This window comes from Oncorhynchus mykiss, chromosome 17, assembly GCF_013265735.2.
Source record: "Oncorhynchus mykiss isolate Arlee chromosome 17, USDA_OmykA_1.1, whole genome shotgun sequence".
Lineage (NCBI taxonomy): Eukaryota > Metazoa > Chordata > Actinopteri > Salmoniformes > Salmonidae > Oncorhynchus > Oncorhynchus mykiss.
In genome coordinates, this window is record NC_048581.1 from 50,231,081 (window position 1) to 50,259,039 (window position 27,959).

At 42.4% G+C, this 27,959-nt stretch overlaps 3 protein-coding genes across 4 annotated transcripts; 2 read left to right on the forward strand and 1 right to left on the reverse strand.

Annotated features, from left to right (window-relative positions):
* Positions 1 to 2,566: 2,566 nt before the first annotated feature.
* rhoa (Transforming protein RhoA) lies at positions 2,567 to 8,587 on the forward strand. 2 transcript variants are annotated; one of them, XM_036947899.1, is made up of 5 exons: positions 2,567 to 2,665; positions 3,905 to 4,062; positions 4,352 to 4,472; positions 6,241 to 6,371; positions 7,917 to 8,587. In XM_036947899.1, exons 2-5 carry the CDS (start codon positions 3,907 to 3,909, stop codon positions 8,088 to 8,090), a joined length of 582 nt encoding a protein of 193 aa, XP_036803794.1. In that variant the 5' UTR covers positions 2,567 to 2,665; positions 3,905 to 3,906; the 3' UTR covers positions 8,091 to 8,587.
* Positions 8,588 to 8,885: 298 nt separating this feature from the next.
* Positions 8,886 to 15,988, reverse strand: LOC110494973 (transmembrane protein 43). Its single transcript, XM_021570321.2, has 12 exons — positions 15,742 to 15,988; positions 15,216 to 15,359; positions 14,855 to 14,989; positions 14,374 to 14,468; positions 11,549 to 11,598; positions 11,266 to 11,335; positions 11,019 to 11,089; positions 10,773 to 10,900; positions 10,265 to 10,339; positions 9,825 to 9,926; positions 9,551 to 9,668; positions 8,886 to 9,415 (listed from the first exon to the last, which is right to left on the reverse strand). Exons 1-12 carry the CDS (start codon positions 15,754 to 15,756, stop codon positions 9,213 to 9,215), a joined length of 1,206 nt encoding a protein of 401 aa, XP_021425996.2. The 5' UTR covers positions 15,757 to 15,988; the 3' UTR covers positions 8,886 to 9,212.
* Positions 15,989 to 21,726: 5,738 nt separating this feature from the next.
* On the forward strand, positions 21,727 to 27,928 carry zgc:112334 (uncharacterized protein LOC619199 homolog). Its single transcript, XM_021570312.2, has 11 exons — positions 21,727 to 21,844; positions 24,749 to 24,856; positions 24,946 to 25,042; positions 25,175 to 25,309; positions 25,513 to 25,711; positions 25,792 to 25,923; positions 26,041 to 26,140; positions 26,311 to 26,482; positions 26,602 to 26,746; positions 26,871 to 26,925; positions 27,168 to 27,928. The coding sequence occupies exons 1-11, from the start codon at positions 21,803 to 21,805 to the stop codon at positions 27,321 to 27,323; spliced, it is 1,341 nt and encodes a 446-aa protein (XP_021425987.1). The 5' UTR covers positions 21,727 to 21,802; the 3' UTR covers positions 27,324 to 27,928.
* The last annotated feature ends 31 nt before the right edge of the window (positions 27,929 to 27,959 follow it).

The window sequence follows — 27,959 nt, forward strand, 5'->3', positions numbered from 1 at the left end:
AGTGAGGTGAATTCCCACAGCTGAAGTCCCACAATAAGTGCTACAACGCTAATATTTGTAAAAAAAAAAAACTCTTCACAGTTGTGTTTTTTGTTGGTGTCATTGAGTGGGCTGATACCCAATTTCGTGAATAGGTAAGGCTGTATAGTAAAATGTAAGTATGCCCCCAATTTTATTTTTATTTCACCTTTATTTAACTAGGTAGGCTAGTTGAGAACAAGTTCTCATTTACAACTGCGACCTGGCCAAGATAAAGCAATGCAGTGCGACAGAAACAACAACACAGAGTTACACATGGAATAAACAAGCATACATTCAATAACACAATAGAAAAAAAGAAAGTCTATATACAGTGTGCAAATGGCGTGAGGAGGTATGGCAATAAATAGGCCATAGTAGTTAAGTAATTACAATTTAGCAAATTAACACTGGAGTGATAGATGAGCAGAAGATGATGAGCAGATTGTGGTTTGTAAGTAGTGATACTGGTGTGCAAAAGAGCAGCAAAGTAAATAAAAACAATATGGGGATGAGGTAGGTAGATTGGGTGGGCTATTTGCAGATGGACTATGTACAGCTGCAGCGATCGGTTAGCTGCTCAGATAGCTGATGTTTAAAGTTAGTGAGGGAAATGTAAGTCTCCAGCTTCAGCAATTTTTGCAATTCATTCTAGTCACTGGCAGCAGAGAACTGTAAGGAAAGGCGGCCAAAGGAGATGTTGGCTTTGGGGATGACCAGTGAGATATACCTGCTAGAGCGCATGCTACGGGTGGGTGTTGTTATCGTGACCAGTGAGCTGAGATAAGGTGGAGCTTTATCTAGCATAGACTTATAGATGACCTGGAGTCAGTGGGTCTGGCGATGAATATGTAGCGAGGACCAGCCGACTAGAGCATACAGGTCGCAGTGGTGGGTGGTATAAGGCGCTTTGGTGACAAAACGGATGGCACTGTGATAGACTGCATCCAATTTGCTGAGTAGAGTATTGGAAGCTATTTTGTAGATGACATCGCCGAAGTCGAGGATCGGTAGGATAGTCAGTTTTACTAGGGTAAGTTTGGCGGTGTGAGTGAAGGAGGCTTTGTTGCGAAATAGAAAGCCGATTATGGATTTGATTTTGGATTGGAGATGTTTGATATGAGTCTGGAAGGAGTGCTTACAGTCTAGCCAGACACATAGGTATTTGTAGTTGTACACGTATTCCAGATCAGAACCGAGTAGTGATGCTAGTCGGGCGGGCGTGTGCAGCGAACGGTTGAAAAGCATGCAATCGGTTTTGCTAGCGTTTAAGAGCAGTTGGAGGCCACGGAAGGAGTGCTGTATGGCATTGAAGCACGTTTGGAGGTTAGTTAACAGTGTCCAAAGAATGGCCAGATGTATACAGAATGGTGTCGTCTGCGTAGAGGTGGATCAGGGAATCGCCCGCAGCAAGAGCGACATCGTTGATATATACAGAGAAAATAATCATCCCGAGAATTGAACCCTGTGGTACCCCCATAGAGACTGCCAGAGGTCCGGACAACAGGCCCTGTTGGTGAACCAGGCGAGGCAGTCATTTGAGAAACCAAGGCTGTTGAGTCTGCCGATAAGAATGCGGTGATTGACAGAGTTGAAAGCCTTGGCCAGGTCGATGAAGACGGCTGCACAGTACTGTCATTTAGCGATGGCGGTTATGATATTGTTTAGTACCTTGAGCGTGGCTGAGGTGCACCTGTGACCAGCTCAGAAACCGGATTGCACAGCGGAGAAGGTACGGTGGGATTCTAAATGGTCGGTGATCTGTTTGTTAACTTGGCTTTCAAAGACTTTAGAAAGGCAGGACAGGATGGATATAGGTCTGTAACAGTTTGGGTCTAGAGTGTCACCCCCTTTGAAGAGGGGGATGACCGCGGCAGCTTTCCAATCTTTAGGGATCTCGGACGAAACGAAAGAGAGTTTGAAGAGACTGGTAATAGGGGTTGCAACAATGGCGGTGGATAACTTTAGAAAGAGAGGGTCTAGCCCAGCTGCTTTGTACGGGTCCAGGTTTTGCAGCTCTTTCAGAACATCTGCGATCTGGATTTGGGTGAAGGAGAAGATGAGGAGGCTCGGGCGAGTAGCTGCGAGGTGTGCGGAGCTGTTGGTCGGGGCTGGGATAGCCAGGAGGAAAGCATGGCCAGCCGTAGAGAAATGCTTTTTGAAATGTTCGATTATCATGGATTTATCGGTGGTGACTGTGTCGCCTAGCCTCAGTGCAGTGGGCGGCTGGGAGGAGGTGCTCTTGTTCTCCATGGACTTTACAGTGTCCCAAAACGTTTTGGAGTTAGAGCTACAGGATGCAAATTTCTGCTTGAAAAATCAATGCAACGTGATTTCAACTCATTTGTTGTTGTCAAATGAGCTATTGTCTTTTGTTGAATTTATATAACATTCCAAACTTGTTTAGCATGATCTAGTCCAAATATGGCATGATTCCAATATTTGTATCCATTTGTGTCACTTTCAATGAGGGACTTTTATTTTAAAGGCAACCTGCAAATTCCACTATTGTGGCTAATCCTTATTGTGGCTAGTTCACATAGGTGTCTGTTTCAGTGCACCCCCTCAAATAAGGTTGGGACAGAGCTAGCAAGTCAAGCCTGAGGCCGAGACATTATCCAGAAAACAACAATCTAGCTACATATTGGTCAGGTAAGGCTAATTATCTAACCAACATAACTCATTAACCAATATTGCAGTAATATAACCGCATTAAAAACTAGTTAGTTAATCCGGTATCGCTATCTACATGTATTTTCCTCTAGCTGCAATATTGCCAGCTAGCAAGTTAGCCACCCCATCACTTCCGCCTCTAATGGCTTGCTAGCTTAACGTTAGCAAATCAGTTATTTTTGATTACCTGATTCAAATAGTTAGTTATGTTGTTTACGTGGTATTCGTGCCCTGTAATATCAGATATGGTCCGCAGGAATTATTCATCACACATTTGTTGACCAGCTAGCTATACCTAGTTAACGTTAGCTAAACTAGCACAATACAAAATTAAAGTTGCTAACTAACTATCCTAGCCAAGTTAGCTAGCTGGGTATGTTTATTTAATGTATTTTTTTATTTCACCTTTATTTAACCAGGTAGGCTAGTTGAGAACAAGTTCTTATTTTACAACTGCGACCTGGCCAAGATAAAGCATAGCAGTGTGAACAGACAGCAACACAGAGTTACACATGGAGTAAACAATTAACAAGTCAATAACACCATTTGGTTGTCTAGCTGAATTCATCATCATATTGTGGCTAATCAAACTAACGTTAACTTCTTCAAAGTTGTTTACTAGTCAGGGGGTAGATAGCTAGCTACGAACGTTATGTTCTGGCTAAATTTAAATAATATTCTATGACTGAAATGTTAAATAAGTGGTTTCATGACAAGACACAACTATGGCTTGGTTTCAGGGTTCACAAATCTTGCAGGAGAGTTTTCCCAATCATATGAATTAATCAATGATTTAAAAAAAATGTATCTTATTTTGAAGTGAGAGAGCTAGGCTTTTAACAAGAGTTTATTTTCTAAGGACAGTTCCACTATTTGCTACATCTAACAACAAATCCTAATTATTAACTGCATGGCTATCAGACCCTGTTCCTGGAGATCTACTGTCCTGTAGGTGTTCATTCCAACCCTCATCTAGCGCACCTGATTCTAATAATTAGCAGGTTGATAAGCTGAATCAGGTTAGTTACAATTGGGGTTGGGGTGAAAACCTACGGGAGGTTAGCTCTCCAGGAACAGGGTTGAAGACACCTGAACTACGTAATCTGTGGCCCATGCAGGACTTGACATCTGTTGTCAGTACCATCCATGCTCCAACTCTTTGACCTGCAATGTATTTATGCCCGTCTCTCAATGTTCTCTATCATTTGTCCAGTCATGGCAGCCATCCGAAAGAAGCTGGTCATAGTGGGAGATGGCGCATGTGGGAAGACGTGTCTGCTCATCGTCTTCAGTAAAGACCAGTTCCCCGAGGTCTACGTGCCCACTGTCTTCGAGAACTATGTCGCTGACATTGAGGTCGACAGCAAACAGGTGTAAAAAGTCCCCTCCCTTTGTTTTTTCAACCTGTAGGACAATCAACAGAATTCACATCTGCCAACACTGCCATTGCCTCCTCCCAATTTGCATCCTCCCTCAAGGCTTGCATACATTGCCAATAGCGGCAGACAGTGTTGGCAGTTTGTCATTTGATTTCTCAATGCAGTGTAATGATGTCATGTTGATCATGATCATGCCTTTTCAAGTAGGTCACGTACACTGTATCAGCTGTAACTGGTAAGTTGGGCACAGTTGGCTGATGTCTCTTGAAATCCTATGGCAGGTTGAGTTGGCACTATGGGATACAGCCGGCCAGGAGGACTATGATAGGCTCCGCCCCCTATCTTACCCAGATACAGATGTCATCCTCATGTGCTTCTCCATCGATAGCCCTGACAGTTTGGGTGAGTATTTAATGCCGCAACACACAGATCCAGTTGAACTCTAAAGTTTACATACACCTTAGCCAAATGCATTTACTCTCAGTTTTTCACAATTCCTGACATTTAGTCCTAGTAAAAATTCCCTGTCTTACATCAGTTAAGATCCTCACTTTATTTTAAGAATGTGAAATGTCAGAATAATAGTAGAGTGATTTATTTCAGCTTTTATTTATTTCATCACATTCCCAGTGGGTCAGAAGTTTACATACACTGAATTAGTATTTGGTAGCATTGCCTTTAAATTGTTTAATTTGGGTCAAATGTTTCAGGTAGCCTTCCACAAGCTTCCCACAATAAGTTGGGGGAATTTTGGCCCATTCCTCCTGACAGAGCTGGTGTAACTGAATCAGGTTTCTAGGCCTCCTTGCTCGCACACGCTTTTTCAGTTCTGCCCACAAATCTTCAATAAGATTGAGGTCAGGGCTTTGTGATGGCCACTCCAATACCTTGATTTTGTTGTCCTTAAGCCGTTTTGCCACAACTTTGGAATTATGTTTGGGGTCATTGTCCATTTGGAAGACCCATTTGCGACCAAGCTTCCTGACTGATGTCTTGAGATGTTGCTTCAATATATCCACACGATTTCCCTCATGATGCTATCTATTTTGTGAAGAGCACCAGACCCTCCTGCAGCAAAGCACCCCCATGATGCTTCCACCCCTGTGCTTCACGGTTGGGATGGTGTTCTTCGGCTTGCAAGCCTCCCCCTTTTTCCTCCAAACATAACGATGGCCAAACAGTTCTATTTTTGTTTCATCAGACCAGAGAACACATCTCAAAAGTACAATCTCTGTCCCCATGTGCAGTTGCAAACCGTATTCTGGCTTTTTTATGGCGGTTTTGGAGTAATGGCTTCTTTCTTGCTGAGCGGCCTTTCAGTTTATGTCAATATAGGACTCGTTTTACTGTGGGTATAGATACTTTTGTACCTGCTTCCTCCAGCATCCTCACGAGGTCCTTTGCTGTTGTTCTGGGATTGATTTGCACTTTTCACTCCAAAAGTACATTAATCTCTAGAAGACAGAACGCGTCTCCTTCCTGAGCGGTATGACGGCTGCGTCGTCCCATGGTGTGTATAATTGCGTACTATTGTTTGTACAGATGAACGTGGTACCTTCAGGTATTTGGAAATTGCTTCCAAGGGTGAACCAGACTTGTGGAGGTCCACAATGTTTTTGAGGTCTTGGCTGATTTTTTTCCATGATGTTAAGCAAAGAGGCACTGAGTTTAAAGGTAGGCCTTGAAATACATCCACAGGTACACCTCCAAATGACTCAAATGATGTCGATTAGCCTATCAGTAGCTTCTAAAAGCATGACAATTTTCTGGAATTTTCCAAGCTGTTTAAAGGCAGTCAACTTAGTGTATGTAAACTTCTGACCCACTGGCATTGTGAGATTATTTCACTGTCTAAACAATTGTTGGAAAAATTACTTGTCATGCACAAAGTAGATGTCCTAACCGACTTGCCAAAACTATAGTTTGTTAACAAGAAATGTGTGGAGTGGTTGAAAAACAAGTTTTAATGACTCCAACCTAAGTGTATGTTAACTTCCGACTTCAACTGTATATACACATGCATGCAGATTCTGTTTTGTGACACGGGCCCTTGTTTTGGTGACAGAGCTTTGACAGACTTGTAAGGCCACTTGCACACACAATAAGAGGAATTGTACCTGGACAGCCTTGATTAGTATTCTCTTGATTTCTGCCCTTCTCTCCTGTGTAGAAAACATCCCAGAGAAATGGACTCCAGAGGTCAAACACTTCTGCCCTAACGTTCCCATCATCCTAGTGGGCAACAAAAAGGACCTGCGTAACGACGAGCACACCCGCAGAGAGCTAGCCAAGATGAAGCAGGTACAGTCAGTTACACACACACACACTATAGTTGTCATCAGGCTTGAAAATTCAAATCCAGTCTGACCTATCCCGAGTCCGAAAAAAAGCCAGACTTCTAGAAAACAGTTGCGCCTTTACCCAAACCATGTTGCCATTGTGCATAACAGCAAATTTAACCTGTAGGTTATATTGACTGTTGAGAATAATTCTAAGAAAAGAAGACAAACTCACCTTAGTTGTGTAGGGCTGGGATCATCAAATAGATTCAGCTGCAAGCCTATCTTTTCTTGAGCGGATGGTCAGGGGGCCGGAACATAATTTCAAATAATTTGTTGCTTAACTGAACAAAAATATATGACCAAAGCATAATAATTTCAAACCTTGCTTGCATTTGTATACAATCACATATACACTATATATTCAAAAGTATGTGGACACCCTTCTAAATTAGTGGATTCGATCATTTCAGTCACACCCATTGCTGACAGGTGTATAAAATCGAGCACACAGCCATGCAATCTCCATAGATAAACATTGGCAGTATAATGGCCTTACTGAAGAGCTCAGTGACTTTCAACATGGCACTGTCATGGGATGCCACCTTTCCAACAAGTCAGTTTGTCAAATTTCTGCCCTGCTAGAGCTGCCCCGTTCAACAAGTGCTGTTATTGTTAAGTGGAATCGTCTAAGAGCAACAATGGCTCAGCTGTGAAGTGGTAGGCCACACAAGCTCACAGAACGGCAAAACCGTGTGCTGAAGCACGTAAAAGTCTGCTGTCCTCGGTTGCAACACTAACTACCGAGTTAAACTGCCTCTGGAAGCATCGTCCGCAAAATAACTGTTAGTTGTGAGCTTCATGAAATGGGTTTCCAAGCCTAAGATCGCCAAGCGTCTGCTGGAGTGATGCAAAGTTTGCTGCCATTAAACTCTGGAGCAGTGGAAACTGATTCTCTGAAGTGACGAATCACCTGCCAGAATGCATTGTGCCAACTGTAAAGTTTTTGTGGAGGAATAATAGTCTGCCGCTGTTTTTCATGGCTCAGGCTAGGCCCCTTAGTTCCAGTGAAGGGAAATTGTAACGCTACAACATACGATTACATTTTAGACTATTCTGTGCTTCCAGCTTTGTGGAAAGTTTGGGGAAGGCCCTGTCCTGTTTCGCATGACAATGCCCCGTGCACAAAGCAAGGTCCATACAGAGCCCTGTCCTCAACCCCATCGAACACCTTTTGGATCAATTTGAAAAGCAGACTGTTTGAAGCTGGTGTACAATTCGAAAGTAAGAAGCAAAAACAAAACTTCTGACCAGGAAGCATAGAAGTAGCACACACAGAACAGATCTATCGCTTCTTAGACTCACATTTCTATATGAATATGGTCAGGTCGCCCAAAAGGATACATGTAGCTTTAAGTTTAAAATAGGACTTAAGTCAGAATTAACAAATTAAGGACATTTTAGAAAATTAATTATTTTTACTACCTTTTTTGGGGGGGACATTGGGGTCCTGATAATGTAGGAAAACAAGAACACACACGCCTAATTCTCCCCCACCCCACAACAGGAGCCTGTGAAGCCAGAGGAGGGACGTGACATGGCGAACCGGATCAGTGCCTTCGGCTACATGGAGTGCTCTGCAAAGACCAAGGATGGCGTGAGGGAAGTGTTTGAGATGGCCACCAGAGCGGCGCTACAGGCCCGGCGGGGGAAGCCGAGAAATAAATGCCTCCTACTGTAAAGGGAGGCATGAGGGACTCTGCCTCCTGCTGGGGGCAAGGCAGAATAAATTAGATCTATTCCCCCTCTGCCCCACAAGACTGTGCTCCCCATTTTCTACTAAAGGTGTAATGCTTTTAATTTGTCTTAAAGTGAGTCATGTTTTTGTCAGTATTCAATGATGGGGTTATGGAAAAGCTTTTTTTTTTTGTACATGAGTGAATCTGCCATATCAACACTTCCTTTGAACTTGTACTGCCATGCAACCTATTGTCATACCTGCCAATTAAGTGCTTGAGCCCCGCCCACTGAACTGAGGAATGTCTCCATAGCCAATCAGGGTGGGGTACCCATACACTGATCCAAAGGCTTGATAATTTTGTTATGCACATACAGGCATAACATTTGAAATAAATGTGCTTCATATATTCATATGCGCACACAGAAATGTGTCTGTGTAATAAATACCTTGACAGTGGAAATAAATTACAAATGTATGTTTGTAAGAAGCTAAATTGAGATACTGTATTTTAGCGAATTCAGGGGGGGGGGGGTGGACTCGAACCTCAGGTCCAGCAAAGGTTCCGAGTACTTCAGGAGACTGACCTTACATGGGCACCATCCTACTTCTGACAGCAATGTAGCCTGGATCCAGCGGCTCAAGGCAACACCTTAACCGTTACACCATGATGTCTGAGTATCTTGAAAAAGGTGGCTATGTATTGGTTTAAGGTCACCACAGTATCATTGTCTGTGTCACAAGAACAATGAGTTCTGCTTACATTATCTGCCCATACTAAGTTTTCAGCACAGAGGGTGGACAACTTAACGCACATTTTATTTAACATTATGTAACACTCATTCATAAGCAGTATACAATCAAATGCCTTACATGCTTAAATATCCCTTCTAAAGTCTTTGGTATTATTGCTAAACTTGTTCAATAATATGTGCAAATGTATTTGTCTTATGTAACATTGTTCTGCACTTTTCTTAGATTGACCACATTATCTAAATTCCTGAGGGGTCTGTCAAAGAGCTACGGGACTATTTGGTGAGGTGACAAGACAATGGATCTCAAATGATTGTTCTGCAAGGATTGGAGAGCTGATGTCGAGGCTCCTTCAGTTCAAAGCGTTAAACATCATTGGTGTTTCTTGGCCGGTGCGCGAGAGCGGGCGATGACGACTGGAATCACAGCCATGGCGATTAGCCCCACAGCCACTAGGGGGCGGTAGAAGATCCAGCCAGAGGCGATGGTGAGCAGGGAGAGGGAGCAGGAAATACACAGGGCGAAGAGCTTCAGCCCCACGCTGATCAGCTCTCGAAGAATAGGGATCCAATCCACTGGATAACAAAATACACGAGTTAAGAGACACTGACATGCATGCAGAGCAGTTAATTTGAGTGGAACGTAACCACATGGTCTATGCTTAGGAAAAGTAAAATGAGGTATTGGAGTTAACCAATAATGTGTGTTACCCAGTGTGTGGATGATGCGGATCATCAAACTAATGCCAAGGAACATGAGTAACCAGCCTCCAGCCCTGAGAGCCCAGGTCAGCATAGCATTGTTATTATGCTCCCTCTCAAACACTTCCTACAAACAAAACCAACAGGGATGTTATCAAGGCAGCATAGAAAAATCAAGACATGGTTCAGAGTAGGTACATTTCAGTGATGGATGAAGAGGATATTGTCAGAAGTAATCAGGAAAAGTCACATCCTTCAAAAAAAAACAAAAAAAACACCTCACCTCAGCAGCGAGCTCCTCCAGATAAATGATCTCCAGTGTGTCTCCTGATTTGGTCCTAAAGGGCTTCAGGGTGTCATAACTCTGCATGGCCACAACACTGACCTGTGGGACACCAGGCTCTCAGATCAGTTACAGTACTCCAGTTAGCAATCAGTTGATGACGAGTTGTTCCACTGACAGCTCATTTGAAGAGGATTATGGACTTATATAGTATATACAATGACATAAGGGGTACATGGGGGCAGCATTTAGTACACAGTGACATAAGGGGTACATGGGGGTAGCATTTAGTACACAGTGATTGATGCTAAATAATGACTGATAACAGAGTTGAAAATAACTTCTCTATTGGGAGATGGAAATTTCACAAGTTGACAACAGCAACCTACAAGCTGACCAACCTGAGATCAGTATCAAGCGCCTGAGCTCTATGTACTCACTGTCTGGGCTGGCCCAGGGTAGGTCCCCTCCCCACTGAGTCCTGCATAGGAGAAGCTCACACGCACATCTCCCACCTAAACACAAGCAAACAAATCACCAAAGTTTTGAATAGAATGGATGAGTGTCATGAGCCTGTGCATACCAGCCTTTATGTGAAAAGCTATAGGTTTATGAAGGTGAGTTATTGTGTGAAAAACTGTAGGTTTGTGTTGGTGAGTCTGTAAAAAGCTATACATTTGTGTATGCAAGTCATTGTAAAAAGCTATATATATATATATATTTGTGTAGTGAGCCATCGTTAGAAAAGCTTTGTTTGAGTGTAAGAGATTGCCTGTCTAAACGCAGCCAGCCATTTTCTGATCTTTTTCCCCCCACTAATTGGTCTTTTGACCAATCAGAACAGCTCTGAAAAGATCTGATTTGGCATTTTGACATGAGTGTGGGGGGGGAATATCCAAATTAGGCTGCCTGTTTAAACGCAGCCATTGTGTTGAGAGTGACACTAACCTCTGGTCTGCGGGGGTGTTGGGTGTGGTAGAAGTAGTCCTCATCAACCGTGAGAAAGGAGTCAGAATCAGGGGCGGGGAGACCCTTCAGACTCAATGTCTGGAAGTTCTCAATCTGATCCACCAATCCTCAGGAGAAAATAAAACAAATTCATCAATTAACCAATCATTAAGAATATCACTGGGATACAATTCAAAAAGGTTCTTAGACAAGCAATGGAGCTGCTAGCCTGTGTTCTGTAGATACCTTTGGAGAGCGAGAAAGGTCCAACCTGAACATCAGAAGCCACCACTGTTACACTCTCCACTGCCATGGCACTGTTAAAAAAAAATGTTATATATATATATATATTTTTTTTTTAAATCACCAGCATGTCAGGTACAGAGATTACCAAATACCTCTGTACCAGTTCAACATAATACCGGCTGTAGTTGTGACTGAGAATGAATGAGACAGAAAGAATGAGACAGAGAGGACAAAATAATTGGAGTACCTCGGGTTGATGTGACCAATCTCTTTATCAAAGTTCCTGCTGTTGATAAGCTCTGCCTTCCACTCTGAATCTGAAGAAAGAGTTAGGATAAATTTGAAACACGTGTCGTGTTTATAGTACTTCCCTTATTATAGTACTTCACTGTGTGTACCACAGGAGGTTGGTGGTACCTTAATTGGAGGACGGGCTCATGGGTAATGGCTGGTTTCCATGTGTTTGATGCCAATTCATGCACGCCGTTCCAGCCATTATTATGAGCCATCTTCCACTGGTCTGTACTTACTGTAGTTGTACGTAGTCTCAGTCTTGGACTCTCCATCCTCGTCATAGTCTCTGAGGAATGGTCAACTAGCAGGTTACAAATTCAAAATATACACATCTAACACATGTAGCTGCCAAAACCCAACCACGGTATTAATTCTGAATGAGTACGAGCTATGGATTCCTTTAAAAATATATATAAACATTTTTTAAATTATTATTATTATTATTATTTATTTAAAAAAAAAAAAAAATTTAAATCGGCTGTTAAGTAGTGAGTGAACGAACAAAAAAAATTGCATGTGCCTGAAAACCAGTTCAGCAAAGACAAAATTAGTGTTTACAGGCATACTAATAATTCAATATTAAACTGATTACGGCAATAGGCAGAGTATGGCAGTCATGTAAACACCTTACTCTGCGTCAAGTCATAATTGAAGTAAGCATATGCTGATTAAAGCACCTGGATTTTTAAGTAATCTTTTAAATGATTAGGAAATGTGAACCCCAAGAGTATATTTGACCTGTGCATGTGTTAGCACCAGACTAACGAGCCTCCCGCTCTTTTGCGCAAGTGAAGTGAGTTTCGGAAAATCTGAAAGTACAGTGCAGTCGGGAAGTATTCAGACCCCTGGACTTTTTCCACATTTTGATACGTTACAGCCTTGCTCTAATATTAAATTGTTTCCCCCCCTTCTCAAATCTATACACAATACCCCATAATGACAAAACAAAAACAGGTTCATAATTTTTAGCAAATGTATTAAAAATGTCAAACTGAAATATCACATTTATCGTGTTCTTGGTCACCTCCCTGACCAAGGCCCTTCTCCCCTGATTGATCAGTTTGGCTGGGCGGCCAGTTCCAGGAAATGTGTTGATGGTTCCAAACTTCTTCCTACTAAGAATGATGGAGGCCACTCTGTTCTTGGGGACCTTCAATGCTGCAGACATTTTTTGGTACCTTTCCCCAGATCTGTGCCGACACAATCCTGTCGTCTCGGAGCGCTACGGACAATTCCTTCGACCTCATGGCTTGATTTTTTTCTGACATTTACTGTCAACTGTGGGACCTACATAGACAGGTGTGTGCCTTTCCAAAATCATGTCCAATCAATTGAATTTACCCCAGGTTGTCTCTAATCAAGTTGTAGAAACATCTCAAGGACGATCAATGGAAACAAGGATGCACTGGAGCTCAATTTCGAGTCATAGCAAAAGGTCTGAAAACATATATAAATAAGGTATGTTTATTTTTAAACATTTGCAAAAAATTCTAAAAACCTGTTTTCACTGTCATTATGGGGTATTGTGTGTAGATCGAACATTTTTTATTTAATCCATTTTAGAATAAGGCTGTAACATGAAGTGGTCTGAACACATGCATCTTCAAAATAGTTTTCACATACAAACTATGTCCGAACTCAGAATCTAACAGGCTTCACAAAAATAATGGTCGCTGTGTGATTGCCGATTTTCGGCATTTATCAAAGTCCCAGCAGGTAGCCTGATTTCAGGTGTGTCCATGTTAACAGGATTATTAGAGAAATTGTTCCTTGCAAAGCATGTAAAGGTTTTAATCAAATTATTACCTTTAATCTGAATATTGACAATAATCAAATTATTGTGTGCATGTAAACATACCCAGTGAAGGTTGGTAAAAAGAGATCCGTCAGTAACAGGTAACTGATGAGGAGTGACTGAATGACTGACTGACTGATCCCTAAAGATTGGAAAGCTGCCGCAGTCATCCCCCTCATCAAAGGGGGAGACACTCTAGACCCAAACTGATACAGGCCTATATATATCCTACCCTGCCTTTCTAAGGTCTTCGAAAGCCAAGTCAACAACAGATCACCAACCATTTCAAATTCCACCGTACCATCTCCGCTATGCAATCTGGTTTCCGAGCTGGTCACGGCTGCACCTCAGCCACGCTCAAGGTCCTAAATGATATAACCGCCATCGATAAAATACAATACTGCACAGCCATATTCGTCAACCTGGCCAACGCTTTCGACTCTGTCAATCACCACATTCTTATTGGCAGACTTGACAGCCTTGGTTTCTCAAATGACTGCCTCACCTGGTCCACCAACTACTTCTCAGACAGAGTTCAGTGTGTCAAATCAGAGGGCCTGTTGTCCGGACCTCTGGCAATCTATGGGGGTGCCACAGGGTTCAATTCTCGGTCCGACTCTTTTCTCTGTATACATCAATGATGTCGCTCTTGCTGCTGGTGATTCTCTGATCCACCTCTACGCAGACAACACCATTCTGTATACCTCTGGCCCTTCTTTGGACACTTAACAAACCTCCAGATGAGCTTCAAAGCCATAACTCTCCTTCCTCCAACTGCTCCTTCCTCCAACTGCTCTTAAAATGCAAGTAAAACTAAATGCATGCTCTTCAACCAATCGCTGCCCGCACCTGCCCACCCGACTAGCATCACTAATCTGGACGGTTCTGACTTAGATATTTGTAGTTGTCCACATATTCTAGGTGTCTGGTTAGACTGTAAACTCTCCTTTTGTACTCGCATTAAGCATCGCCAATCCAAAATTAAATCTAAAAAAAAATCAGCTTCCCATTTCAACGCAGAACGACAGATTTGTACCTTGTCAGCTTGAGGATTCGATCCAGCAACCTTTTGGTTACTGGCCCAAGGCTCTAACCACTAGGCTACCTGCCTACACAATGGGGTATGATGTGTAGATGCGGGCATTTTTTATTTATTTAATCCATTTTGAATTCAGGCTGTAACACAACCTAATGTGGAATAAGTCAATGGGGTATGAATAATTTCTGAATGCACTGTACCTACCAGATCATAAGACCCTGACTCACCTGCTCTCGCTGTACTCCACCCACTGGTACATCTCCACCTGTCTCTTCAGCTTCACCGCCTGCACCGCCACTCTGTAGTTTGGGTCATGGAGAGGCTAGAGAGGGGAGGAGGTGATAACAGGTTAAGATCAGGGATCATATCCACAAAGTGACTCAGAGTAGGAGTGCTGATCTTTTAGATCATAATAAATAAGAATATATGGACAGATCCTAGATCAGCAGCACATACTCTGGAATGTTTTGTGGATATGGGCCCAGTTAAAGACATGACAGATCAGAAAGAGGCTTAAGGGAACACTTCTGTAAAGCATTTGAGAAGTAGGAGAACTGAATAGTAAGTGGTAGGCCTATATTGGTTTATTATTACCCAAGAGTAACAGCAGCACTCAGTTGAAACAGCACCTTTTATAGAATTTGGGCCTGGTGATGAGACTGGTAAGGGGAATAGTAATGCATAGTGGTAAGTATTGTAGGCCTATACCTGTAAGGTGCGTAGTGGGCCTGTCAGGTGAACCAGATGGTTGTTGTTATGGTCCAGTGGGCTGGAGTACAGGTGCAGGGACACCACCTGAGAGAGACCCTCATCCAGGGAGGTAGCGGTTCTCAGGGCCCTTCCCTGTGTGGGAAACCAACTGTTGGACTACTGGAGGCCTATACCTGCCAAATAGCCTATTATACACACACTGCACACAACTCAAATAAATGGTTTATTTGAAATGTGCCACCCCATGTAATTGTCATATTCCAGACATCTTTCGTTTCAATTATGCAATATTCTGGAAATGTCCACTGACATAGACACTTAAACTGTGCTGCTACACACACTGTTTGAAACTACTCGCCTCATTGGTGAAGAGGACGTAAAAAGAGAGGGCGAACAGTACAACACCAGTAACTGTTCCCCCTGCGGTTTCACTCAGACGCTCCAGGAAGCCGGGCTTGGAACGGCTGGTTGTCCGCGTGTGCTGGTCATGTTCTGCCGCCAACTGTGAGAAGGACAGAAGAAATATGCAGGGCCCGGTTTCCCAAAAGCATTTTAAATATGCACTATGCAGAAATCGCTCCGCCATTTCCTGGTTGCTAAAGTTCCAATAATTCGCCTAATTTCAGTTTATTTGAAGAAACAAGCAAGTTTAGAGAATCATTATACCATCCAAACCGCTGACATTTTCCATAATCAAAAATATTTTATTTTCAACTGTCATGAATTGTCCTGAACCGTCCTGAACCGCCTGTCCATCACTACTCACTATTAGGGCTGTGTAGCTGGATGAAAATGAATATCAGAACGACTGATAAAATGCACGAAATTGCACTGATAAATGGCAAGGCTGGCTATGGTAAGGTTAATAAAGAAATAAAACTTACTGTTGGAGCCGACATTGTCCACGCCCAACCGTGTATCCGCAAAGAAATGAAGTTAAAGAAGTTTGCAGTTGGCTATTTACGTCCTTGATTCAAAATAGACTTGCAAGCATTAGCTGCCCGCGGATACTCAATTGGTCAAGCAAGAGACCTCAACACAATAAAGCAAGAACTTGAAATACGCGTTTCGTGAGGTAAAAGGACATTTGCCGTATTTTCTTGGGGATGCTGGGAAATGAAGGCATGCTGTCATGATGGCCCCGCCCAATCTGTCCGCTTGGGATAAGCCTTTTTTTTTGTACGGAGGTCTATGAGAGAATGTCGATTAGAAGTTTCATAATGTTTAGGCTTTTACAAATGTACTGATAAAAATGGATCCCCGCGGGAATTCTGGCAACGTTGAGAAAAACTACTGAGTTGTTGTGCCTGTTGTCAGTGGTGGAAAAAGTACCCAATTTTCATACTTGAGTAAAAGTAAAGACACCATAATAGAAAATGACTCAAGTAAAGGTGAAAGTCACCCAGTAAATACTACTTGAGTGAAAGTCTGAAAGCATTTGGTTTTAAATATACTTAAAGAAAGTAAATGTAATTGCTAAAAGTATAAATCAATTCAAATTTCTATGTTAAGCAAACCAGGTTTCACAAATTTCTTGTTATTTTTTTGTAATTTACTGATAGCCAGGGGCACACTCCAACACCCAGACATCGTTTACAAATGAAGCATGTGTGTTTAGGGAGTCCGCCAGATCATAGGTAGTAGGGATGACCAGGGATGTTCTCTTGAGAAGTGTGTAAATTGGACCATTTTCCATGATAAGAATGAAGGCACAAACTGATATTCTGTTACCAAACTTTGCATCTGCACAGTTCTTCAAGTAAATGTGTTTTTGTAAAATCTTTAGTGGAAATGGTTAAAAGTAGTCATTGTACATATACAGTGCCTTGCGAAAGTATTCGGCCCCCTTGAACTTTGCGACCTTTTGCCACATTTCAGGCTTCAAACATAAAGATATAAAACTGTATTTTTTTGTGAAGAATCAACAACAAGTGGGACACAATCATGAAGTGGAACGGCATTTATTGGATAGTTCAAACTTTTTTAACAAATCAAAAACTGAAAAATTGGGCGTGCAAAATTATTCAGCCCCCTTAAGTTAATACTTTGTAGCGCCACCTTTTGCTGCGATTACAGCTGTAAGTCGCTTGGGGTATGTCTCTATCAGTTTTGCACATCGAGAGACTGACATTTTTTCCCATTCCTCCTTGCAAAACAGCTCGAGCTCAGTGAGGTTGGATGGAGAGCATTTGTGAACAGCAGTTTTCAGTTATTTCCACAGATTCTCGATTGGATTCAGGTCTGGACTTTGACTTGGCCATTCTAACACCTGGATATGTTTATTTTTGAACCATTCCATTGTAGATTTTGCTTTATGTTTTGGATCATTGTCTTGTTGGAAGACAAATCTCCATCCCAGTCTCAGGTCTTTTGCAGACTCCATCAGGTTTTCTTCCAGAATGGTCCTGTATTTGGCTCCATCCATCTTCCCATCAATTTTAACCATCTTCCCTGTCCCTGCTGAAGAAAAGCCACCACCATGTTTGACAGTGGGGATGGTGTGTTCAGCTGTGTTGCTTTTACGCCAAACATAACGTTTTGCATTGTTGCCAAAAAGTTCAATTTTGGTTTCATCTGACCAGAGCACCTTCTTCCACATGTTTGGTGTGTCTCCCAGGTGGCTTGTGGCAAACTTTAAACAACACTTTTTATGGATATCTTTAAGAAATGGCTTTCTTCTTGCCACTCTTCCATAAAGGCCAGATTTGTGCAATATACGACTGATTGTTGTCCTATGGACAGAGTCTCCCACCTCAGCTGTAGATCTCTGCAGTTCATCCAGAGTGATCATGGGCCTCTTGGCTGCATCTCTGATCAGTCTTCTCCTTGTATGAGCTGAAAGTTTAGAGGGACGGCCAGGTCTTGGTAGATTTGCAGTGGTCTGATACTCCTTCCATTTCAATATTATCGCTTGCACAGTGCTCCTTGGGATGTTTAAAGCTTGGGAAATCTTTTTGTATCCAAATCCGGCTTTAAACTTCTTCACAACAGTATCTCGGACCTGCCTGGTGTGTTCCTTGTTCTTCATGATGCTCTCTGCGCTTTTAACGGACCTCTGAGACTATCACAGTGCAGGTGCATTTATACGAAGACTTGATTACACACAGGTGGATTGTATTTATCATCAATAGTCATTTAGGTCAACATTGGATCATTCAGAGATCCTCACTGAACTTCTGGAGAGAGTTTGCTGCACTGAAAGTAAAGGGGCTGAATAATTTTGCACGCCCAATTTTTCAGTTTTTGATTTGTTAAAAAAGTTTGAAATATCCAATAAATGTCGTTCCACTTCATGATTGTGTCCCACTTGTTGTTGATTCTTCACAAAAAAATACAGTTTTATATCATTATGTTTGAAGCCTGAAATGTGGCAAAAGGTCGCAAAGTTCAAGGGGGCCGAATACTTTCGCAAGGCACTGTAGTTGTATTATTTGTTTAACTTTGCAATCATTGGTTTTTGTTTGACATATATTTTAAAGTGAAAAATCTGAGTCTCAGTATCTCTCGATTACCATGGAATTGCCCTTTGTAAATTCAGCTATCCCTGTGTATGAATAATGCTGTGTGGTACCTTGCCTAATAAATCAGACTTTTATACCAATACTTATATGCAGTCTGAAACGTAGAGGTTTACCTTACAAGCCAGAATGTTGAATAAAACTACATTTGAACTTACTCTGCCAGCTGTCTATGTGGTTGGTCCTTCAGCCGCTTGTAATTTGAGATAAAATATCCACAGGAAAGTATTGTTTACCCAACTTTTTAGAGCGCAGGTACTGCCGTTGAAATTGATATCACCCGGCACACGCGCAAAACCATGCAAATTTACTTGAAGAACCATGCATCGCCACATTTCTTGCCTATGTGATAGCCTGCATTTCGATAATCCATACATTTAGGAGGGAGTCATAAGTCTGTACTTGGTTTCTGACTTGATTAATTTAGGCAAGCTCACATACTTTGCAAGTCTTGGGATCATGTAGGTGTGCTTTGACCCTTTGCTGAACTTGTCATTTCTGGTTGTTGGGAAAAGTTTGGGCAGTGTGACAGTGGACATCTTTTTGCCCTTACAGGAGCTCTCCCTCACACACAGACAGACACACACACTCCCTCTCTCACTCTCTCCCATTACAGTTCTGTGAGGATGGCAGCCTCAGCCTATCTCTCCTCTGTAGAGGAGGATCTATCATGCCCCATCTGCTGCAAGACCTTGAGGGAGCCTGTCATCTTCTCCTGCAGCCACAGCTCCTGTAGGCCCTGCCTGGAGGCCAGCTGCAGGCAGGCAGGTGTCCAAGACTGTCCTATCTGCTGATGCAGGTCCTCCAGAGACCATCCCCAAGTTACCATGGCCCTAAGAAGTAACTGTAATGCCCTGCTGAGGGAGAGGGATCGTCAGAATACTCAGGGGCCCACATAGGAGGCTATGCAAGTAGAAGACAAGGGCCCGCAGGCTGTGTGTAGCCTCCACTCCCAGAGGCCCTGTTTATTCTGCCTCGAGGAACAGTGTGTGGTTTGTGCGGAGTGTGTGTATGATCACACAGACCACATTTTCTGCTCTGTGGCAAAGGCAGCAACCCAGTGGAGAGAGCAGCTCAGAACCACACTGAAGGCCCTGCAGTAGAAAATGGATTAGACCAAAGTCACCTCGGACAAAAGGGCACCTTACATCGAGGTTCAGGCCAAGCAAATGGACAGACGTATAAAAGAGGAATTTAAGAAACTGCACCACTTCCTAAGAGTGGAGGAGAAGGCTATCTGTTCTGAGGGAGGAAGAGGGGGGAAACAGTAAGATGATTGTAGTGGAAATTCTTACACAGGGACACTCAAAGTCAATCTTAAATGAATCATTGTTTATTGCCAGGGCGCTGGAGAGGTTACAACAAACTTTATGTACTAAAGTGAATGTCTGTCAGGATCTCTCCTGGGGCAGTCCCGTTAGTTCTCATATACTTACACAGAAAGTAATATTTGCATGATTTAGCTTAATCATTTATCATTAACGTTTGCTTCATTCATGTGAACGACCAATGTCGTGTGACCAATACCTCACAAGGCTTCTTCTCTCCAAGCTGAGACCTTGAAACTGAGGTATCATTTTCAAAACAAGGGTCTGGGCATACTGCCAAATTGCAATGCTACAGTGAAGATTTCTCCCAGCATTCAATCAGTAACTTGCATGAACATAGAAATTGGTTATTAGACAAGGACACAAACAGAACACTTAGGCAACCTCGGGTTCAAGGTGTAAAGAATATGAAGGAATACACATGTGGTTCTATAACCCAAACACTGCACACTCAAGTCTTTGTCTGAAGATCTGACCAGCATGTGATGTAAAGGTGACATACTACAGAGTCTCCCAGACAACCCAGAAAGGTTTAGCAGAGACGACATCCTGGGTTCAGAGGGGTTCATTTCAGGAACTCACTGCTGGGAGGTCTAGGAGGGGGAAAATGACATGTGGATGGTATGGGAGGCTAGAGAGTCTGTTGGCAGGAGGCCCAGATGCTGGATTTTCGACTATAGGGATTCATTCTAATGTTCCATACATTCTGTATAACTTAGAACCTCCAGAGAATCAAAGTTTGCCTGGAAATTGACAAAGGGGAGGTGTCATTATCTGTGTTATTCGGAGCGGAGCAGGTGAACCCAAGAGCAGACTGAGACAAGGAGACTGGGATAAGGTAACCAAGGTATTTATTGAAAACGTGGAAGATGGGGTGCAGGCCAGGAAAAGCTCGGGCAGGTTGCAGGGAACCAGGTGCTGAGACGGAGGCTGGAACGAGGGGAGTTTGGGCTGGGTAAGCAGGTCTGGAGAGGAATCCAAGGAAGCAGTAGCGTGGGGGGGGGGGGTCCAGGACAGGGTAGCGAAGCTGACGAGATGTGGGACTGGACACGGGGACCAGAGTCAAAGCGAACAGAACTATAGCAGAGAAGAAAACAGCACCAGGCAAGGGAAACCAGGCACAGCACTTAAACATGATCTATTCAGGACCAAACGGCTAAAAATGCAGATGGGCTGAGCAGAGGTTACGATCTTGAAGTGGCAAGGCTGAGTATATGTAGAGGTCTTGATAATGGAACAGGTTGCAGCTGGTGGGGATCTGCTCTGCCTCCAGCACACCTGTCTCCGCCCATACACACACACACACACACACATGCACACGCACACGCACACACACACACACACACACACAGAGAGAGAGAGAGACAGAGACAGAGAAAGAGAAAGAGAAAGAGAAAGAGAAAGAGAAAGAGGGAGAGAGCACTAGGGGAGTGGCGGCAGGTTAGGGAGACACAGGATGAGCACTAGAGAGCGTGGCAGGCGCAGAAGTAACACTGATCCTGTTCAAAACAACAAGTGCCTCACCACTTACAAACACACATTTACAGAGAGGATCTATCCATACTTTCACTGGACTGAGGTTATACCACTACATTTCAATGCTTAACCAAGCTTAATTGAATCAGGGAGTTTTTACAATTTGTGTCTCCACAAAAGGAACACAGATGATTTTTAATATTTTGACTTGAACGTTCTTCAGCTGATATATTTTTTGTTGTTGTGTTTTTTACTGTACGTTGCTGTTGAACTGCAGAACAGAGTATATTCAGTTGTTTAAACATTTTTTGGAGCTTTATGTGTCAAATGTTTGTGGCAAGAAATTATATTTAATAACAGGTTTGGGCATGTCATGGAATATGATTTGAATTTGAACATGATTCCATTGATTTTGGTGATTTATTATTGAGACACACAGAGATAAAATTCAGTGCCTGTCTAATTACTTGTCGTGTCTGTGACGCTTGAGAGGATTATCATGACGGGGAAGACATGATAATGAGGTGTAGATGGAGAGAGTGAATCACACACACAGCCATACTTATCCATACTGGTGCTCAGTAGTAGCAGAGGGACTTGGCCCTGGGCACTGATCAGTCACCATGCAGGAGTTTGATATCATAGTGTTGGGTACAGGACTGAAGGTAAGAGAAACTCACATTCCCTCACACATATTTAGTTCTGCTCTCTGAACTACCCAATAAAGATACCTTAAAGACTTAATACTATAAAAACAAAACTTACAATCGTACGCGTGGCAATTTATTCATATGTAGGGACATTTAAAAAAAAGAGTCTTAATGTTTTTCATGATGTTAATGTGTATCATTGATTAATGTATCATGGACTGTACTTGCCAGGTGTTTTGTCAGAATTTGAGTATAGAAGAAACACAGTGAATTCTATCAGCATGAAAGAATAAAGAAACAGAAGTCAGAGAATTTAGAGATGAGGTACATAGAACACAGTGGAGGCTGTTGAGGGGAGGACAGCTCATACTAATGGCTGGAACAGCGCGAATGGAATGGCATCAAACCACGTGTTTGATGAATTTGATAACATTCCACTGATTCCGCTCCAGCCATTACCACCAGCCTGTCCTCCCCAATTAAGATGCCACCAACCTCCTGTGATAGAACAGTATTATTATATACAGTCACTAGTGAAAGTCTACACACCCCTTGCACAGTCTTCACATGCTGCCTTAAAATTACATATAAAAAGGATTACATTTGTTTTTTAAATCCTACAATCTACACAACCGACTTCACATTTTCAAAGTGAAACAAAGATTCTACCAACCTTGCACAACTCCTTGGGCAACATACAGGTAGTTCCCAAAATAAAGGAAACACAGGTAAACTGGGTACACAAAGTACATTGAAAGCAGGTGCTTCCACATATGTGTGGTTTTATGATTTAGATTAGCAATTAACATCCCATCATGCTTAGGGTAATGTCTAAAAATGCCCAGTGGCCCATTATATTGGCTACCATGGCTAGAATAAGAGATCTCAGTAACTTTGAAAGAGGGGTCTCAAAGGAAACCTGGACTCAGGGGTAGACATAACATAGTAAATGTGAATCCTGTACACTCCGATTAGTATGGTATGTTTTGTATGGTATGTATTCATTTGTGGATGTCCATCGTCCATTTCGTACATTATGTTACGAATTGCAATTCGTACAAAATGTTACAAATCTGCAAAACATATATGTTACAAATTCCAATTTGTTGTGGCTAACGTTAGCTAGGCTAGGGGTTAGGTGTTAATGGGTTAAGGTTGGGGTTAGGGGAAGGGTTAGCTAACATACTAAGTAGTTGCAAAGTAGCTGAAAAGTAGCAAGTAGCTGCAAAGTTGCTAAAGTGCTAAAGTAGCCCATGCCGATATTTGAACATGCAACCTTTGGGTTGCTAGATGTTCACGTTATACGCCTGCCTATCCATCCACGCCGACCAACTACCCTACTTTAATGATTGCCTTAAGTAAGCTATTGTCTTATGTAACCATACCAAACGTAACATATCATACTAATTTGAGTGTCCCAGATTAGGATTTACATTTACTATGTTACGTCTAGTCTGAGACCAGGCTGGCATGTGCACCACTAAATCTCAACCCAATTGAACATTTATTGGAGATTCTGGAGCGGCGCCTGAGACAGCGTTTCCACCACCATCAACAAAACACCAAATTGTGGAATTTCTAGTGGAAGAATGGTATTGCATTCCTTCAATAGTCCAATAGACAGTAGAGTATATGCTTGTGGTGGCCCAACACCTATCTATCCCTGTACTAAATACATATGTGGATGTTTCTGGAGTGTGAGTGCTGATGACACAATGTATAGATGTTGAAAGTAGCACTCACTTTGGACATACCACCTATTGTTTTTGTCAAAATTGCTCAAGCTAAGTAAATTTGTCTGGGAATCTTTTATGGACAGCAATATTCAAACCTTGTCTCTGATTCTTCAAGCAGATTTAAATCAGGACTGAGACTGGACCAGTCAGAAACACTCTTCGAACACCTCTTGGAAAGCCATTCTGGTGTGTCTTTGGCATTTGAATTTGTATAATTATCCCGCGGAAACATACAACTCTATTACCTGGGCTTTGCTCTTTTCATATTTATTTTGATTCTAACAATCTCCCCAGTCCCTGCCGGTGACAAGCATACCATTAACACGATGCTGCCACCACAATACTTGAAAATACAAATGGATCAACAATACTGAATTCACTCCACATTCTCAACCAAATTTACAGAGTTTAAGCAATTTTGACAAAAACAACGTATACATGTTGCCCTAAGAGTTGTGTAATGTTGGTAGAATCGTATTCAAAATGTTTCACAGCTGTAATGGTTGCCAAATGTGCTTGCCCCAAATATTAACTCTGGGGTGTGAGGACCTAGGCAATCGAGACATCTCCATTAATATATTTTTTAATAAATTTGGAAAATAGTCTATAACTTTCTTACACTTTAAAATGTGGAGTAGGTGTTATAGATCTGTAGGAAAAACATCAAATGTAATCCCAAAATGTGAAGAGGGGTGTGTGTAGACTTTCACAAAATATTGTATATTTATGGTACCATGAACAAAGTAATAATGATTAAATATAATACCTACCACTAGTGATCACATTTCTTTAAAATATAATATTTTACTTCAGTTCAATGCTATGTGTTTCATGTGTATTTTCTATAATATCAAGTGTCATAAATGTGTATTCATGAATTAATTAACCTACACACACATACAAACACACACACACGCACACAAACACACAAGCACACAGGTGATCCCTGGGCTCTCTAGGAACGTTCAAAGCCTTGCAGGCTGTCTAAGGAATTATCATCATCATTAACCTGTCTACTGGAGCGCAGGTAGCCTAGCGGTTAAGAGCAATGGGCCAGTAACCACAAAGTTACTGGTTTGAATCCCAGAGCCAACAAGGTGAGAAATCAGTTGATGTGCCCTTGAGCAAGGCACCTAACCCTAATTGCTCTGGATATGAATAGCTCTGACTCTATCTCCCTCAGGAATGTATTCTCTCTGGCTTGATGTCAGTGGGTGGGAAGAAGGTCCTTCACATTGACCGCAACCCTTACTATGGTGGAGAGAGTGCCTCTATCTCCTCCCTAGAAGAGGTTTGTATGAACGCATGCACAAACACACAAACATACAAAGCACTGGAGGGTTATTGTATAGTGTTAATGAGAGTGAATGTATTTTGTAGCTATATAAGAGGTTTCAGGTTCCATGTCCAGCTAAGCCAATGGGACGTGGCAGGGACTGGAATGTGGACCTTGTTCCCAAATTTCTACTTGCCAGTGGTGAGGACTATGGTTAATATTATGTACATCTGTCTTGTCGTCATACGTCTAATATGAATGTGAACGTGTTTAACTGTGTCAAGGTCAGAGTTCATTCATATTGTTTTAACCTGTGTTTGTGTGTTTGTTCAGGTCAGCTGGTTAAAATGCTGGTGTACACCAAGGTAACTCGGTATCTGGACTTTAAGGTGGTGGAGGGCAGCTATGTGTACAGGGCTGGTAAAGTCCACAAGGTCCCTTCAACTGAGGCAGAAGCACTAGCTTCAGGTAATGCATACCCATCAAAATAAACAATATTTGTAACTTACAAATCCTGTGTTTCCGAATTATTGATTCTATACAAAGGATTGCCACATAACAATCAAAGCCAACTGAAATTCATGGACATGACAAATTGATTATCTTGATTTCAAATACATACAATCATTCAAGGTCTCAAACAGTGGTTGTAACATGGTGCTGTGTTTCAGATCTGATGGGGATGTTTGACAAGCGCAGGTTCAGGAAGCTTCTTCTGTTCCTTCTGAACTTTGAGGAGAGAGACCCGCGGACCTACCAGGACATGGACCCCAACAGGACCAGCATGAGGGAGCTGTTCCGCCACTTCGACCTGGGACCAGACATCATGGAGTTCACTGGTCACGCCATGGCCCTGTACCGCAGTGACGAGTCAGTACAAATATTACACAGACAGTCAGAAAGACGACACACACACACCTATCTCAATGGTTGTGTCCCTGTCTTCACAGTTACTTGGATCAGCCGTGCATCCAGACCATCAGACGGATCAAGCTGTATTCTGAGTCTCTGGCTCGGTATAACTTCAGTCCGTACCTCTATCCACTGTATGGGCTAGGGGAATTACCTCAGGGCTTTGCCAGGTAACATAACAGACTCGTAAAGGTACTCAAGAATGCAGAAATACATTAACTTCAAGTTTTTGTTATGGTATTGAACATGGCCGCAATGTAAACCCTTACTATTCCTGTCTGTCTCAGGTTAAGTGCAGTGCATGGAGGGTCCTACATGTTAAACAGGGGAGTGGAGGAGATTGTGATGGACAAGGGCAAAGTGGTAGCAGTGAAATCTGAGGGAGCGGTGAGTGGCTGGTGAAGTAGAGAGTGGACAAGAGAGAGCGAGAGAGTTGAAGAGGGAATGAATGAATGAGAAATGGTAGAGCATGAACCGGAACATGGGCTGAATATCAGTGTCGTAAATTAGTAGTTGGACCTAATCTTTCTCTCTTCTTTCGCTTCCTCTTTGTGAAGATGTTCCGTTGTAAACAGCTGATCTGTGACCCCAGCTACGTGCCCAACCGGGTGAAGAAGGTGGGCCGTGTCATTCGGGTCATCTGTTTACTGAATCATCCAATCAAAAACACCCATGATGCCAACTCCTGTCAAATCATTATCCCTCAAACACAAGTCCACAGGAAATCAGGTATGATCACAGATAGACCAGATATACACAAGAAGTTAGACAAAGGCCTAAGACCCCATATACCAAACAGGGAAAATATGATTGCAGTATTTTTAAAATGGACCCTCTTTGTTTTTCAGATATCTATGTATGTATGGTGTCCTACGCTCACAATGTGGCATCAGAGGGGATGTATATCGCAATGGTGAGCACCACTGTAGAGACCAGTAACCCAGAGAAGGAAGTGCAGCCTGGGTTAGAACTACTAGAGCCCATTCAGCAGAAGTAAGTTCCACACAACCTACTGCAGACTTTTACAACCAGAGCCATTTGTCTATTGTAATGATGCAAGGCTAATTTCATACATACAAAAACAGTTCACTAAAGACTGAATGTGATTGGTCTACAGATTTGTTTCTATCAGCAACATGATGGTCCCCATTGACGATGGAAGGAACAGTCAAGTAAGGGTCAACCACACAACTAACGTCCTCACTGAGATTCAGTTCAGTTCACTTGGTGTAATGGCTGAGGTGTTGGGATTACAGTCGCTGGATCTGGGTTCGAGTCCCAGTTGAGGCTACTGACTGAATGCACTGTAATATACAAACATGTGTTCATATTTCTTGGCCATTGGTTTGTACCAAGATTATAAATTGTGGAGTCTCTGGGTTTTGTTCATTGTGATCCTGTCTCCCTTTTTCAGATCTTTGTGTCTCGCTCCTATGATGCCACGACACACTTTGAGATGGAGTGTGAGGACATCAAGGATATGTATCGCCGCATCACAGGATCAGAATTCATCTTTGGTGACTTACGCAAAGACTGTGGTGGTGATGATGATGACGATGACGAGGACTAAGGGACACTAAGTGGAGTTGCTACCATTTTTGTCTTGAGTGGCTCAGTTGACAGAGCATAGTCCTTGCAACACCAGGATCCTGGGTTCAATTCCCTCTAGGGCGGGCCACCCATCCAAAAATGTATGCACACTCATGTATGACAACGTCAGCAAATATGACATTACTATTATATTGCGGCTGTCTAAATTGTCCTGGTTTTTACTGTTTTTTGAAGCAACCCTTCGATTCACCTCTTGTATCTCCCAAAATGCCCAGCTTCACAGCTAATCTATCAGTCCTATTTATCATGTGCTTTATGTGGTAGATGCTCTCGTACTCTGATGGCATTGAGACTGGAGAGTGGTAAAGCTAACTAACTCAGTCGATTTAATACTCTGTCTAATAAACAGCACACTTTATTTGACTGTGGTAAATGTAAAATGTGGCCTGAGATTGTGTTTAGTGTGCTCGAGTGTGAATGAATGAATGAATGGCCATGTGTTTGTGTGAAGTAGAACTGGATGGATTATACTAAATGCATCAGAGCAGAGTAATTAGGGATACCCTTACCCTACAGATTAACTCCAAGAAGGACAAAGCCGCTGGAGTTGTGTTATGTTCTATTCTGAGAAAGATAAAGCGGTGGTTCAGAGAGA